General features: G+C 46.2%; 1 protein-coding gene across 1 annotated transcript in view; it reads right to left on the bottom strand.

Annotated features, from left to right (window-relative positions):
* The window catches only part of LOC120913201 (protein bicaudal D homolog 2-like), a 75,221-nt gene that overhangs the window by 38,184 nt on the left and 19,422 nt on the right, over nucleotides 1-17,615 (bottom strand). Inside the window, exons 4-5 of the mRNA XM_040322984.1 lie at nucleotides 16,497-16,649; nucleotides 11,073-11,468 (exon numbers count right to left, since the gene is read on the bottom strand). Of these exons, the coding sequence (XP_040178918.1) occupies nucleotides 11,073-11,468; nucleotides 16,497-16,649 (549 nt within the window). The remainder of the gene's footprint in view (nucleotides 1-11,072; nucleotides 11,469-16,496; nucleotides 16,650-17,615) is intronic.

Genomic DNA, 17,615 nt, shown 5'->3' with positions numbered 1-17,615 from the left:
GGGGGTCTCTCTTGTACTGAGAGGAGGAAGGGGGGGGTCTCTCTTGTACTGAGAGGAGGAAGGGGGGGGTCTCTCTTGTACTGAGAGGAGGAAGGGGGGGGTCTCTCTTGTACTGAGAGGAGGAAGGGGGGGGTCTCTCTTGTACTGAGAGGAGGAAGGGGGGGGGGTCTCTTGTACTGAGAGGAGGAGGGGGGGGGGGGGTCTCTTGTACTGAGAGGAGGAAGGGGGGGGGGGGTCTCTTGTACTGAGAGGAGGAAGGGGGGGGGTCTCTTGTACTGAGAGGAGGAGGGGGGGGGGTCTCTTGTACTGAGAGGAGGAAGGGGGGGGGTCTCTTGTACTGAGAGGAGGAAGGGGGGGGGTCTCTTGTACTGAGAGGAGGAAGGGGGGGGGTCTCTTGTACTGAGAGGAGGAAGGGGGGGGTCTCTTGTACTGAGAGGAGGAAGGGGGGGGTCTCTCGTACTGAGAGGAGGAAGGGGGGGGTCTCTCTTGTACTGAGAGGAGGAAGGGGGGGGTCTCTCTTGTACTGAGAGGAGGAAGGGGGGGGTCTCTCTTGTACTGAGAGGAGGAAGGGGGGGGGTCTCTCTTGTACTGAGAGGAGGAAGGGGGGGGGGGTCTCTTGTACTGAGAGGAGGAAGGGGGGGTCTCTTGTACTGAGAGGAGGAAGGGGGGGGGGGTCTCTTGTACTGAGAGGAGGAAGGGGGGGGGTCTCTTGTACTGAGAGGGGGGGGGGGGGGGGTCTCTTGTACTGAGAGGAGGAAGGGGGGGGGTCTCTTGTACTGAGAGGAGGAAGGGGGGGGGTCTCTTGTACTGAGAGGAGGAAGGGGGGGGGTCTCTTGTACTGAGAGGAGGAAGGGGGGGGGTCTCTTGTACTGAGAGGAGGAAGGGGGGGGTCTCTTGTACTGAGAGGAGGAAGGGGGGGGGGGTCTCTTGTACTGAGAGGAGGAAGGGGGGGGGTCTCTTGTACTGAGAGGAGGAAGGGGGGGGTCTCTTGTACTGAGAGGAGGAAGGGGGGGGTCTCTTGTACTGAGAGGAGGAAGGGGGGGGGGTCTTGTACTGAGAGGAGGAAGGGGGGGGGGTCTCTTGTACTGAGAGGAGGAAGGGGGGGGGTCTCTTGTACTGAGAGGAGGAAGGGGGGGGGGTCTCTTGTACTGAGAGGAGGAAGGGGGGGGTCTCTTGTACTGAGAGGAGGAAGGGGGGGGGTCTCTTGTACTGAGAGGAGGAAGGGGGGTGTGTCTGCACCGAGGGGGTACTATAGTTGGGGGGGGGGGGGGGGGAGATGTGTATATTACAGTGGGGACGATTTTTTTTTGCCGATCTGAAAAATGATCCGATCCGTGAACACACACACACTCCACAAAACTCGGGTGTGAGCGAGGCCTCGGGTTGTATTATTAATATGCAGCCAACAAGCATGTCTGTCTTTGTAGTTTACATACAAGAGGGAGATATATTTTAGGCCTGGCAATAAAGCAGTCTACAAGAAGTGCACCAAGTATTCTACTTGTATTACAAAACCGCACATGCTACATTCTAATTCTAATCAAATTATAATAAATGAGGCTCACTAAAGGGGACTCTAAAAAAAGAGAAGCTGCTGACAAGACTGAAGATAGCGGCAGCGAGTTACTAAGTGGCTGATATAGTCTGTACAGTCAGCTGTTTATGAGCCGACAACACATAAGACTCCATAAACAACATTCTACACCTCGCATGAGATTCCATGGCTGATGGCGAGAGAACAGGCATAAAAAGCAGTCACATGCGGAGTGCATTTGAAGCCACAATGGCATGGTCTGTTTATGGTGAATAAATGAGGAAGTCGTAATTTTCTGCAGAGGGTACGGTAGTCACATCACATGAATTGTGTCTACACCCAACAAATGACCCAACAACTCAACCCACAAAGAACAACGAACTAAAAAAAGGAACTTAATACAAGCTGGCCCATGTCCGTCGTGCTCATCGGATTTCAGAGATGTGATAATTGAAGTTCCACTCATTCCGTTTCTATTAAACGTTTAATGAGGATCTGTATGAGCAAGTGGCCCCTAGAGATCACACAATAATGTGCAAGTATGCGCAGCACCTCATACCCTTTAGTGTACGTCCTTCCAGCAATGCGAGGCTTACTCCCCATCTTCAGATGTCAACTGGCCATGCATAATTTAACTACCATGAATGCCAATTGCAGTCACATCAACCGGACACCCAGATCTTATGATGACCATACACCATGCCATCTGACAATCTCCATTAGATTTTCCCAAAGATACAATTTATAGGAGGCAAACATGAACAATCCATTCAATATGTATCCAGCCAGGCAGGCCCTTGCACTACAGTTGTTGGCAGATCTAAGGAAGATTGTACAGCGCATGTCCAACTTTAGTCAGTGCACAACAACCACCACCACAACAACAACAAGCAGCAGCACCACCACAACAACAAGCACCACCACAACAACAACAAGCAGCAGCACCACCACAACAACAAGCAGCACCACAACAACAAGCAGCACCACAACAACAAGCAGCACCACAACAACAAGCAGCACCACAACAACAAGCAGCACCAGCACCACAACAACAAGCAGCACCAGCACCACAACAACAAGCAGCACCACCACCACAACAACAAGCAGCACCACCACCACAAGCAGCACCACCACCACAACAACAAGCAGCACCACAACAACAAGCAGCACCACAACAACAAGCAGCACCACAACAACAAGCAGCACCACAACAACAAGCAGCACCACAACAACAAGCAGCACCACAACAACAAGCAGCACCACAACAACAAGCAGCACCACAACAACAAGCAGCACCACAACAACAAGCAGCACCACAACAACAAGCAGCACCACAACAACAAGCAGCACCACAACAACAAGCAGCAGCAGCACCACAACAACAAGCAGCAGCAGCACCACAACAACAAGCAGCAGCAGCACCACAACAACAAGCAGCAGCAGCACCACAACAACAAGCAGCAGCAGCACCACAACAACAAGCAGCAGCAGCACCACAACAACAAGCAGCAGCAGCACCACAACAACAAGCAGCAGCAGCACCACAACAACAAGCAGCAGCAGCACCACAACAACAAGCAGCAGCAGCACCACAACAACAAGCAGCAGCAGCAGCACCACAACAACAAGCAGCAGCAGCACCACAACAACAAGCAGCAGCAGCACCACCACAACAACAAGCAGCAGCAGCACCACAACAACAAGCAGCAGCAGCACCACAACAACAAGCAGCACCACAACAACAAGCAGCACCACAACAACAAGCAGCACCACAACAACAAGCAGCACCACAACAACAAGCAGCACCACAACAACAAGCAGCACCACAACAACAAGCAGCACCACAACAACAAGCAGCAGCAGCACCACAACAACAAGCAGCAGCAGCACCACAACAACAAGCAGCAGCAGCACCACAACAACAAGCAGCAGCAGCACCACAACAACAAGCAGCAGCAGCACCACAACAACAAGCACCACCACCACCACCACCACCACCACAACAACACAACAAGCAGCACCACAACAACAACAACAACAAGCAGCACCACAACAACAACAACAACAAGCAGCACCACAACAACAACAACAACAAGCAGCACCACAACAACGCTCTAAATTTCAAAGTCCTGAGCTACTAGCCAGGCCTCAAAAGGTTACTTTGCCACCAGTTGCCCCACCCAACCCTGCCCCCAATTCCACCCCTTAAAACGCCCTCAAAATTGACTGTTTACAGGGTATAGAGACATAATAGTTAACCGATTCCTTTTAAAAATGATTAAAAACAGATAAAAATCAATCATATAATGTGCCTACAGTTTGGTTCCGTTTTTGCTGTTACTTCCTGGTTCTCTGATGTACAAGAGCCAATAGAGGGCAGTGAGCCAATAGAGGGCAGTGAGCCAATAGAGGGCAGTGAGCCAATAGAGGGCAGTGAGCCAATAGAGGGCAGTGAGCCAATAGAGGGCAGTGAGCCAATAGAGGGCAGTGAGCCAATAGAGGGCAGTGAGCCAATAGAGGGCAGTGAGCCAATAGAGGGCAGTGATACTTTGTCTAAAACTCCTCAGTACCAATCCAGTTTTGTTTTACACACAGTAATCACACCTCCTTGATTAGTCACCACAGTGAGAAATCTCCCAGTACTGTGGTGATCAGGAAACAGACAACCAGGAAGTTTCCAGAGGTACATATTCCTCACACTCCAGCCCTGCAGTTCCAACTATGTTGACACTATATGGGTGTACCATGGTCTAAAAAGTCCAAGTCAGGCTGATCTGCCAGGTTTATGTGTTGGGGGAAGGGAGCAATGCCTGAAAAAAATAAATAAATAAAAAAAAAACAAGTTAAAAGCCAAGTTCCACCCAAAAAGGTGGAACTTCAAAAATGGAGTCCGACACGCCACATTTGGCCAGTTTTGACGGGCACTCAGCTCCCACTTAGGCGGCCCCCTCCATACCCGCAATCTTCTGGGACATGTTACAGGTCCCAGAAGATTGCCCAGCCGTTCAGGAAGTGCAGTGCGACTCACAGATGCGCAGACGGCTGTGAAGTCACAAGAGGTTACAGCCGGGCGCCCACAGTAGTGCTGCCAGCGCCGCAGAGGGGGGGGGGGACCAAGGCTTTGGGCAGCAGCGTCATTGGGACAGGCGAGTGGCCGTTAATTAAAAAGTCAGCAGCGATACTTTCTGTAGCTGCGGACTTTAAAAAAACACGCGAGTGGAATTTCGCTTTAGGAGTTTAAGCTTAAAGCGGAGGTTCCGCCAAATTTTATTTTTATTTTTTTAAAGTCAGCAGCAACAAATACTGCAGCTGCCGACTTTTAAAATAAGTACACTTACCTGTCCAGGGTGCCCGCCATGTCGGCAGCTGACGAGCGATCGCTCATCCCTCGGGTGCACCCGCTGCCATCCTCTGTGAGGGAATCGGGAAGTGAAGCGTTGCGGCTTCACTGCCCGGTTCCCAACTGCGCATGCGCGAGTAGCGCGGCGTACCGTCACTGGTTCCCCCCTCTCTCCTGGGAAAAGCGTTTCCCAGAAGACAGTGGGGGCTGTGGGTAGAGGCATGGCTGCCGCAGTACCGTATTCCTGGAAATGGGTGCAAATACCTGGGTATCTGCACCCCCCCCCCCCCTGAAAGTTGCCAAATGTGACATCGTAGGGGGGGGGGGGGGGGATTGGGGGAGGAGAAGAGTTCCGAAAAGTGGAAATTTAATTTTTGGGTGGAACTCAGCTTTAACACCCCCCCCCCCCATTTTGCAGGAACAGTTAAAACCTGTAAAAAAAAAAAAAAAAAAAAAAAAAAACTTGTGTCCCATTGGGAGGATTTCCCTCAACTCCCTATAGACCCATCAGTGATCAGAAATCTCTATAAAAGAAAAAGGGCAATTTCCACATAGACCGCTGTTCCACGGAACATCTATCCTCTTTGGATGATTTCCCCTCTATTCCTTTTCTGGTGATAACTAAAAATTTAAGAATCTTCCTTCACTTTCAGCATGAATGAAAATGAAACATACAGCAATTCGAAAAAAATAAATAAAATAAAAAAAAAAACACCACAAACCCACACACTTAACAGGGGATCAGACACTTCACCACTCCATCCAAGGTCCCATATACACTGGACATAGGGCTGTTGAGTTCAGCAGAGGGCACCAAACTCCCATCCAACTCCGCTGCCAGCAGCCTGTCAAACTCCATGAAAGGTTTACAGCGGCTGCAGCTGGATGGCACACCCAACGGTACCGACATTTATGGAAGTATTTGCTTTGGGCATTTATCCCTGGACCCATACTGCCCTAAAAGTGCATTCCGATTGTTGCACCATGTAGCAAGTGTAATCCTCTAATAGAGGATGACAGTCTGCAGGGAGCGGAGCTGGACAGGAGATTTGTGCCCTGTGCTAAACTCCAGAGCCACCCATCCTCTCATAGAATTTGACAAGCTGTTGGCAGTGGGGCTGGACAGGACACTTGTGCTCTCCACCCGCAGCTAGACATCAGAGCCCTATAAGAAAAGAAATGTCTGCACATCCAGGAATTCTGGATTGCATTTTATTGTTCAAAGTGATGACACCAACACAAGGTCACGTAGACGCGTTTACCTCAGGTTATCATCATACACCTGGAGCAGCGGCTCTTTTTCTTTGTATATAGACATTAGAGCCCCATACTCCGGGGCTAAACATCCAGGGTACATGAGGCCTACAAGTCTTATTTTTACAGCCAACTGAGCTGTTCTGCAAAGCTTTGACATTTCTGGATAGTGTTGGCATTTGTCACTAGCCTCCAACCCCCAAACATTCCTAAAGATTCATCACTATGATTGGAATCACTGGACAATAGGAATGCACAGGTAGTAGTAATGATCAAGCACCTCAAATATGTTGGTATTCTGATCGTCAGATCATCCCAGCATTTGGCTGCAACTGTAGGATTTCGAAGGCTGAGGCAAGTAGGTGCAGGCACAATGAAAGGGGGACTTTCTTACGCGTTTATTGCTGTGCCCCTCTTTATGAACTTTTCCCTCACTTGCAGTCAACTAAATAAAATGTCAGATAGATGCGACAGATGTCTGTGTTGAGTTTTGACTTCAACAGTAGTTAAAAGCGGAGTTCCACCCAAAAGTGGAACTTGACTCATTTGTCCCCCCCCCCCCACTCAAGTGCCACATACGGCACCTTTTGGGGGGTGTTGTAAAGTGATACCATGGCCTCACACTTGCCTCCACTGTGCAGTTTGTTTTGCAGAGTGGCCCCGATCCTCCTCTTCTGGGGTCCCATGGTGGCCATCACGGCTCATCCCTGCAAGAGCTTACCCCCTCCGGGAAGCTCTCTCGGGGGGGGGGGGGGGGGGGGTACTTTGCAGGTGCACTCCCACGTTATACACTGACATGCACAACCACCGAGTGCATGACTCGGCCGTTGGATTTGATTGACAGCAGCGGTAGCAAATGTCTGTACCGCCATCAAGCTATCCAACGAGGAGCCGATCAGCCATGGAGAGAACGACACGGGATTGCACCCACGGAAATTCGGGGCTCAGGCAAGCAATACGGGGGCCAGACACAGCAAGGTGTTTTTTTCACCTTAATGCATAGGATTAGGGCGCGAAACAAATAATCGATTATGAAATTAATCGATTGCAATTTTCATAAATCGATTAAATCGGCCAGTAAAAAAAAAAAAAAAAAAAAAAAAAAAAAAAACACACACGGGGTTCAAAAAGGCAAATCGCTACTGTAAATATTACTTTCACTTCCACAGTAAAAAATTAACCCCTTAAAGTAGCGATTTGCTCTTTTTGTACTTATTTTTGTTTTTTTTAACCCCAATATGCTACTAAACATCTCAGGCCTGGGTCACACCTCTGTTTTTTTGCAGAAACACACTACAGTTCATTTACATGTTTTACTATGGGACACATTCACGATATTTTTTCAGCTGCCGTGACTTTGAAAAGGGCAAGGAGTTTTTAACGCAAAACGGTGCTATTTTTTTTTTTTTTTGGGTTCAATATACTTCAATGGAGAAGCTGCAGAAAAGCATGTAATGTTTTTGCGGCAATTTGTGTTTTGTAATCTGCCAAACAAATTGGCCCAAATTATTATTTTTTTTTTTAAAGCATTTTTTTTTTTTTTAAAGGCCATTATCCGATTAATCGAAATAATAATCGGCTAATCGATTACGAAAATCATCGTTAGTTGCGGCCCTACATAGGATGCAATAAGGTGAAAAAACACCAAGGTTTATGGGCTTTATGGGGAACGGATCATGTCTACACTTCCGGGAAACCGGGCTGTGGCGAGTTAATCAGCAGCTCGTCTCCCTCCTCCCCCCCCACCCCCCGGCCAGAAGGAGAGCACAGCGGTGACTTGCGCATGTGCAGTAGGCATCTGGGTTCCCTAACCCGCAAAGGGGGCAGCACCAGCCAGCTGATGGAAACATCAGCTGCGGTGCCAACATAACTGGACTCCAGGACAGGCATAATGTGCCATTATTAAAAGTCAGTAGCTGCAGTATGTGTAGCTGCTGCCGGCTTTTAATTTTTGCAGGAGTGGGCGGACCTCCGCTTTAAAACGGGAGTTCACCCAATGAAGTTTTTTTTTCCTCTTTTCCCCTTAGATGGATGCTTGTTTTGTCTAGGGGAATCGGCTAGTTGTTTTAAAATATGAGCCGTACTTACCGTTTTCGAGATGCATCTTCTCCGTCTCTTCCGGGTATGGGTCTTCGGGACTGGGCGTTCCTTCTTGATTGACAGTCTTCCGAGAGGCTTCCGACGGTCGCATCCATCGCGTCACTAGTAGCCGAAAGAAGCCGAACGTCGGTGCGGCTCTATACTGCGCCTGCGCACCGACATTCGGCTTCTTTCGGAAAATCGTGACGCGATGGATGCGACCGTCGGAAGCCTCTCGGAAGACTGTCAATCAAAATAGGAACGCCCAGTCCCGCAGCCCATACCCGGAAGCGGCGGAGAAGATGCATCTCGTAAACGGTAAGTACGGATCATATTTTATTAAAACTAGCCGATTCCCCTAGACAAAACGAGCAGGAATCTAAGGGAAAAAAGTGTCATGTACGGGTGAACCCCCGCTTTAAGACTTACAAAATCCATTAGCCTTGAATGCCCTGCACTTGTCTTTGTACTCCTCACCTGGTTGCCGCCACACACACTTGACACCATCTGAACCAAATAAGTTTATCTTGGTCTCAGACCACAGGACATGGTTCCAGTAATCCATGTCTTAAGTCTGCTTGTCTTCAGAAAACTGTGTGCAGCCTTTATGCATCATCTTTAGAAGAGGCTTCCTTTTGGACGCCATGCAGACCAATATGATGCAGTGTGTGGCTAATGGTCTGAGCACTGACGCACTGACAGGCTGACCCCCCCCCACACCTATTCCTTCAACCCCTGCAGCACTCATACGTCTATTTTCCAAAGACAACCTCTGGATATGATGCTGAGCATGTGCGCTCTTTTTTGATCAACCATGGTGAAGCCTGTTCTGAGAGGAACATGTCCTGTTAAACCACTGTGGTCTTGGCCACCGTGCTGCAGGTCAGTTTAGGGGCCTTGCCAATCTTCTTATAGCTTAGGGCCAGTGATGGCAAACCTTGGCACCCCAGATGTTTTGGAACTAGATTTCCCAAGATGCTCATGCACTCTGCAGTGTAGTTGAGCATCATGGGAAATGTAGTTCCAAAACATCTGGGGTACCAAGGTTGGCCATCTTTATGTAGAGCAACAATTCTTTTTTTCAGATCCTCAGAGTTCTTTGCCGTGTTGAACTTCCAGTGACCAGTAAGAGTGAGAGCGATAACACAAATTTAACACACCTGCTCGCCATTCACACCCGAGACCTTATAACACCGAGTCACATGACACCAAATAGGGAAAATGGCTAATTGGGACCGAATTTGGAAATTTTCACTTAGGTGTGTACTCACTTTTGTTGCCAGCAGTTTAGACATTAATGGCTGTGTGTCGAGTTATTTTGAGGGGACAGCAAATGTACACCGTACAAGCTGTACATTCACTACTTTACATTGTATCAAAGTGTCATTTCTTCAGTGTTGTCACATGAAAAAGATAGAACCTTTACAATGTGAGGGGTGCACTCAATTTTCAAGTGTGGCCACCCGGCTGTGACAGCTTGCGACATCAGCCAGGTGCACGCTGCACATCACGCTGCGCTTCCTCAATGGCTGGGAAATCTTCTGGGACCTGCGACGTGTCCCAGATGATTTCAGGAAGAGAGGGGGCGGAGACAAGAACTTCTGCTCAAGTTGAATAGGATGCACGAGCAGAAGTGGTAGCTGGGTAGCTGTCAAAACTGGGTGACCAACTACTGCTAGCTACACCTACTCTAAACCAAAAACTAATTTAGCTCTTCTAAAGCTTGCCATAAAAGGCTCAGATTTTGGCCATTTCTGGAGAATCTAATGAAATTCAAGCCATGGGCGGCCCTGCCAGCACCACGAAACATGACCAACTGAAAAGCAGAAGTAGACTAGACTAGTCAGGCAGAAAATTGCCAGCCTCCTCCGAGAAACCATCACTGTTCAGGGATACAAGCAGACACAGGTTTTGGTGGCTGGTTGACTGCAATAGGTGGCAGTGGAGAATCCTCTATATTAGGGTTGTCCCTATACCGATACTAGTATCGGGACCGATACTGAGCATTTGCGCGATTACTTGTACTCACGCAAATGCTCCCGATGCCTGACGCGATACTTTGTTTCTCTAGAGGGGGTGGAGAGCGGAGCAGAGCAGTCCTCGTATGGAGGAGAGCTGCTGCCGCCTAGTCCCCTAAGACAAAGCAAAGTCCCGTCCTCCCCACCCGGCGACATCTAGTTGATCAGCGCTGGGGGAACACAACAGCTTTCATTTGAATAGCTGTGTGTTCCCCGCCGTGCCTCATGTATAGACACTCCCCTTGCCCAGAAACATAGACAGATCACCTGTCCCAGGATTGGACGGGTGATCTGTCTATCAAAGTGCCTGGGCCCAAGGAGGGGGAGTGTCTATACATTACGTGGCGGGGAACACACAGATATTCAAATGAAAGCTGTTGTGTCCCCCCAGCGCTGATCAACTAGATGTCGCCGGGTGGGGAGGACGGGACTTTGCTTTCTCTTAGGGGACACATGGCTGCATCCAGGGACACAAGGCTGCATTTAAAAAAAAAAATAAAAAAAAAAAAAATCGGTACTTGTACTCGGTCCTAAAAAAGTGGTATCGGGACAACCCTAGGGATGGGGGGAGAGTCATCTATGCATGCATGGCTAGGATTATACAACCATGAATAATGGTGACAGACATCAGATAAAACTATGCACGTTTATTAGGCATTATTCATAAAAAAAAAAGAGCTCTATGTACGCAGCATTTATCACATAACCACATCTTGTAATCCAATAACTAAAACTAAAGTCCAATTTGGAGGGTACCCTGCGAGATGAGCAAAAACTTCAAAACACTAATCCACTTGTAAGCATAACCGGTAACATTCTTACACAGGCAAGTCAAGTCAAAAAATACCTGCAGTAGCTGCTGCTTGAGTTTCTGAATCTCGGTCAGGTTGAGTTCAGTGAAGAGATCGGAGGCCAGCTTGGGTCCAGGATGAAAGATGTCGCTGTTACGTGGAGTGGACATCAAGACGTCTCCATTGGATTTGTATCCGCTGTCAAAATCTTCTTCGTTTGGATCTTCCAGATTGAGCGGCAGGTTTCCTATGGAGTCATAACTGAGGTACCCAGACAGTTCTCTTCGGAGCTCGTTCTTTTGTTCCCTCTCACTTTTCAAGGTCTCCAGAGCTTCCTCCAGCTGACGCTCAGCTATGTCTTTTAACCGCACCAGCTCATCCAATTGTCCATTTAATATATCAATCTCTTCATCTCTTCTTTTCAATTCATGTTTTAAGCCTTCATAGTCCACCTTAGGGAACAGAAAAATAAAAATGTTCAAGCGTGGGGTGGGGGGAGAAGGACATTTTGTAACCAAATATAGGACCAAGATAATCTGTCACATGTTCCAGTTGGAACAATCACATTGCATTTCCTAGAAGGACAGATGTGCGTCAACTTTTTCTTTTATACCCAATTACAGTAAAACCTTGGGTTGAGAGCATTTTGCAAGACAAGCAAACATTTTTTCTTGATATACAAGCAATGTCTTGATATACAAGTAGCGTCATGTCACAAGGTACTCCCCAAACCCAGAGTGCTGCCCTCCTACCTGTCACTAAAACCAGTCTTAAAAACCTTCCCTCTCCCCTCCTGCATAATCTATATCTATATATATATATAAAACTCAAGTGTGTGTATGTATGCATGTTCCAGCATCACGTCCAAACGGCTAAAGATATTAACATGAAACTTGGCACACATGTTACTTATATGTCAGCAACAAACATAGGATAGGTGGTTTAACCCTTACCCACCCCCATTTGCCATGGTCGGGGTTTTTCTTTAAAGTCCCAATCAACTCTATGGGAAATACATGTTACTTCATAACTTCCAAACGGCTGTAGATATTTCAATAACACTTGGTCACATGTTACTTATATGTCCACTTAAACTATAGGATAGTTCATTTATCCCTTAACTACCCCCATTTGTGAGGGTTGGGGTTTTTGTTTAAAGTCCCATGCAAATCAATGGGAAATGTATGTTCCCACATAACTTCTGTACGCCTGGAGATATTTCAATAATACCTGGTACACATATTACTTATATGTCAAATAAAAATATGACAGTTAAATTAACCCTTACCTACACCCTTATATAAAAGATGGGTATATTTACATTACTATGATTTTCCTCCCCAAAAGGTTAAGATAGGAAGACCGGGCAACGCCGGGTATTCAGCTAGTGTGTTATAAAAGTTGTGTGTACTTACCCCATTTTTAATGTGCTCCAGTCCAGTCATGATTCGCAGCTCAGGCTCTCCTGGGTGAGTCAACAGTGACTGCAGGGGAGAGGAACTAGAGGGCACAACAGCTGGGACATAGGAGCCTATGGGTGACATCACTGTTCCTAGACATTGGTCAAGAGCTCTCCCTCCCCCTACAGTAGCCACTCACCAACATAACGAATCATGTGTCCAGACCAGAATAAAAATATTTTTAAGCCAGGTAAGTGTTGGTCTGGAATTCCACTTTAACCACTTATCACTGTTTCAAGTATTTTTTTTTTTGCTAGAAACAATGCAAAATTTTATATATATATATATATATATATATATATATATATATATATATATATATATACACATATATATATACACATACATATATACATACATATATATACATACATACATACATATACACACACATACACATATATACATACATACACATACATACACACACACACACATACATATACACACAATATCGTTTTTGAGCAGGTGATAGGCCTTTATGTAAATGTGATCTCTGCTGCATGCCATACCTTTGCCCCCCGAGCTCTCGACCCACTGGGGAGCCTGGGACCAATGTGACCTGTTGCATCGGATGCACTAGGAATAGTGGGAGGAATTTCTGGTTTCAGTCGGTTTTGTTTACCAGCCGTTTTACTGCCTTGTAAAGCAGCCAATCGAACGGATCTCGGTTTGAGCCGGCGGTGAGGATGATGGTGTGGATGTGGACAGCGTGACCAACGGATCCCTGCGTACTCAGATGTGCCTCTTTTAGTCATCAGCCATGAGAGTTGGTAAAATTTGTACCTTGGATTAAATGTAACCATATTGCTATAATTTGTATATGGACTATAAACTGAAGGACCTATGGAAACTCAAACGATTCGTTCCACGACCATTTATTCATTATTTCCTTTGCATTGATATACAAGTGCTTTAGCTTACAAGCATGCTTCCGGAAAAACTCATGCTCGCAATCCAAGGTGAGATAAGAGATAAGAGATAAGTTTTTTTGCTAGAAAAATGCAAGATTTTTTTTTTTTACTTGGAATGGGTGACAAGTGGTTAAAGTGGAATTTCAGACCAACACTTACCTGGCTTAAAAATATTTTTATTCTGGTCTGGACACGTGATTCGCTATGTTAGTGAGTGGCTACTGTGGGGGGGGGGGGCTCTTGACCAATGTCTAGGAACAGTGATGTCACCCATCTGTTGTGCGCTAGTTCCTCGCCCCTGCAGTCACTGTTGACTCACCCAGGAGAGCCTGAGCTGTGAATCATGACTGGACTGAAGCACATTAAAAAGTACACACAACTTTTATAACACAGATTATGCAGGAGGGGAGAGGGAAGGTTTAAGACTTGTTTTAGTGTTCAGCTGGAAATATAATTTAGGCTAAGTGACAGGTAGGAGGGCAGCACTCTGGGTTAGGGGCGTACACAGATCAATTCATTCCTATAGGAAAGATGTATACCTCGAGACCACCATGAGTGTGGCCTTCTCATAACAATCAATAGGGCGGAGATCACATTATTTAAGTGGCAGGACAGAAAACTGTCAAATAATTTAAAATACACAACCAAATACTAAAGTTGCATAAATGAGCTTCCTTTTTGCCCTGTAAAGTTAATGGTGTAAGTTTTTTTTTTTTCAATTGTTGTGAGAAAATGCTATACGAATAATTGTTCCTAAATGTTTCGGCTCACTATTCCTATCTGTGCGGCTTTTTTATTGAGAGGACCACCAGCTCCAGAATCTGCAGGTCAGTGGTCTCTGTATGCATCGTCATCCAATCCACTGCAGTTAAAGGGCCCCTGCTAGTTAATTGACGACCGTTTAATTATTTTGACAAGACAGGGACTTCCTGTAAATAGAATGGTCCCTTTTGTTGGAGAGCTTAGCCTGTTACAGTTAGTGGAAAAGTAATGGATATACATGACAGCGGCTTGGGCTGACACACTCACCAGACACTTTATTTAGGTACACCTGTTCAATTGCTTGGCAACAAATTGCTAATCAGCCAATCACATGGCAGCAACTCAATGAAATTGAGCATCTAGACATGGCGAAGACCAAAGCGAGCATAAGAATGGGGAAGAAAGGGGATTTAAGAGACTTTGAACATGGCATGGCTGTTTGTGCCAGACGGCCTGGTCTGAGCGTTTTTTTTTTTTAAAACTGCTAATCTACTGGGATTATTACACAAAACCTCTCGGATTTACAGAGAATGATTCGAAAAAGAGAAAATATCCAGTGATTGGCAGCTGTGTGGAGGAAAATGCCTTGATGTCAGAGGACAATTGGCAGACTGGTTTGAGATGATAGAAAGGCAACAGAAACTCAAATAAGCACTCGTTACACCCAAGGTATTCAGAATACCATCTCTGAACACACAACACAACACATCAAACCTTGAAGCAGATGTGCTACAGCAGCAAAAGACCACACCGGTTGCCACTCCTGTCAGCTAAGAACAGGAAACTGAGGCTACAATTTGCACAGGATCACCAAAATTGGATAATAGATGATTGGGAAAACATTGCCTGGTCAGAGGAGTCTCGATTTCAGCTGCGACATTCAGACGGTGGGGTCAGAATTTGGTGTAAACAAAATGAAAGCATGGATCCGTCCTGCCTTGTATCAATGGTACAGACTGGTGGTGGTGCAATGGTGTGGGGGGATATTTTCTTGACACACTTTGGGTGCCTTGGTACCAATTGAGCATTGTTTAAACACCACAACCTGTGTGGTGTTACTGACCATGTCCATCCCTTTGAAACCACACTGTACACATCTGATGGCTCCTTCCAGCAGGATAATGCACCAAGTCACAAATCTCAAATCATCTCACCACTGGACAATAAGGTCACTGGCCTACACACTCACCACATCTCCATCCAATAAAACACATTTGGAATGTGGTGGAACTGGAGATTCGCATCATGGATGTGCCGCCAACAAATCTGCAGCAACTGCGTGATGCCATCATGTCACTGTGGACCAAAATCTGAGATATTCAACATCTTATTGAATCTATGCCATCAAGAATCAATGCAGTCCTAAAAGGCGGGGGGGGGGGGGTCCAACCCAGTACTAGTAAGGAGTACCTAATAAAGTGGCTGGTGAGTGTATATGTCAGAGTCACAATGCTTTGCAGAAAATGTACAGCAGGTCGTGTGTGGCAGGCAGATCTGCTTTTCAAAAACGTGCTCAATGAAGTCAACGGGATCATGCTGAAACCGCATGCCAAACACTTGGCAGGTCCCCTTAGGGAGCGTAAATGAGAAACACACAGGAGAGGTGGCAGCATCACCACCAGATCTGTGAACTGGCTCTAAACATTTTGAGAAGATCCCAGGGAATGTATTTCAGGTGAGTATGTAAACCTGCCCCCCCTAATGTAAACAAGGCCCAGGATCAATACCACCTAATTTTCACTGAGCGGAACAGTTCGGGTCGGTACAGTTTGGAAGGGTCAGAATGGTCCGGTCTATTGAGGTGAGTGTTTCCACTGCAAGTCGGACCGTCAGGGGCCATACAGGGTTTAGAAAAAATGCCTAGCGTGTCAGCCAATCAGTGGAATGTATTGTAGCTCCACCCTAACCAAACCATACCATTTTCTATGACCCCACATCTGAAACAGGACCCAGAATGGTGCAGTATGGTTCGGTTTCATAATGGAAACACTCAAAAGAGCGAACCGATCCGCTCAGTGGAAATGAGGCATTAGTAATTAGGTGTTGCAATGGCGGTTTGATTTTCACAGCATTTGTTAGAAGCTGGATTAAGCAGCTAAAAATAACTGCCAATGAGGGCGGCAGAGTGCATCATACATGTCATTACGCCACCATAGTTCTACTTTAAATAACTTCATAAAAGAAGGTCTGCTACAGCTTTACTAAGGATTTTCTTGACTTATCTAGTTATAAAAATGGGTTCTTGAGGGAAAAAAAAAAAGAAAAAAAAAAAAAAAGAGAAAGAGAAAGAGAAAAAGAGAAAGAAAACACACACACACGTTGAGAAAATAAACCCAACAATTACCTGGTTTTCCCTTAAGACAGACACTTGTTTTAAAAGAGAAATATTTTCTTCTTCAATTTCGGAAAAGTCTTGCAAATGTTGCATTTCCCTGAACTTGCATTGCTTTATTTCATCCCGGTACTGTGTCTTCTCCTTATCAATGGCTTGGCATTCCTACAAAGAAAGCAAAACAATCGTTAAGGGAATATTTTTGCTTGACTGGAAGAACTTTAAAAAGGAAACTAGGTTGATTGATTTTTTTTTTACCATTTTGAATGTTTTTTTTTTTATTATTTATTAATTGCCATTTTGAATGATAAAAAAAAAAAAAAAAAAAAAAAAAAAAAAAAAAACGCGCATTCAAAATGGCAATAAAAAAAAAAAACCACACACACACACACACACACACAATCACCTGAAATAGAAAAAGGTTCCTGGCAAAGACCACATTAAATACTCATTGTCTGCTCCGCCAGTTCCTGCAGAAGTTCAGAGATCCTGCCAGATAAAGATCCTGTAGAACAGGGATATGCAATTAGTGGACCTCCAGCTGTTGCAGAACTACAAATCCCATGAGGCATAGCAAGACTCTGACAGCCACAAGCATTACACCCAGAGGCAGGTCTCTGGAGGTCCGCTAATTGCATATCCCTGCTGTAGAATGACATTTCCAGGAGTGTCGGATTCCAGGTTCCTCCACTTGGCTCAGTGGTTCAATTCTCCGGCCTCCATGTCCCTACTGTGTCTTGTAATGGAGGGACGGCCAGGCAGGAAAATGACTAACATGTGGCAAGAACCAGAAAATTCAGCAGAATCTTCATCTCTTCACTGCTGCAATCACTTGTGCCGTAGAAAGAAGGCGAGGTGCGTAATGCACAATGTATTCTTTACTGGGAACAATAAAAACGTGGGTCGTCGTGTTTGAAGAGACACACACACACACACACCAGGAGGTAGGCAACCTCGGCCCTGCAGCTGTGGTGAAACTACAAGTTTCATGAGACGTTGCAAGATCCCGACAATCACGACTCCTGGAGGCAGAGGCATGAAGTGATTTGTAGTTTCACCAAAGCTGAAAGGCCAAGGTGGCCTACACCTGCATGTATCTGTTAATTTTGATTAAAAGGGACTCGTCTATCC

This window comes from Rana temporaria, chromosome 9, assembly GCF_905171775.1.
Source record: "Rana temporaria chromosome 9, aRanTem1.1, whole genome shotgun sequence".
NCBI classification, from domain to species: Eukaryota; Metazoa; Chordata; class Amphibia; order Anura; family Ranidae; genus Rana; species Rana temporaria.
This window is presented reverse-complemented; position numbering and strand designations above follow the sequence as displayed.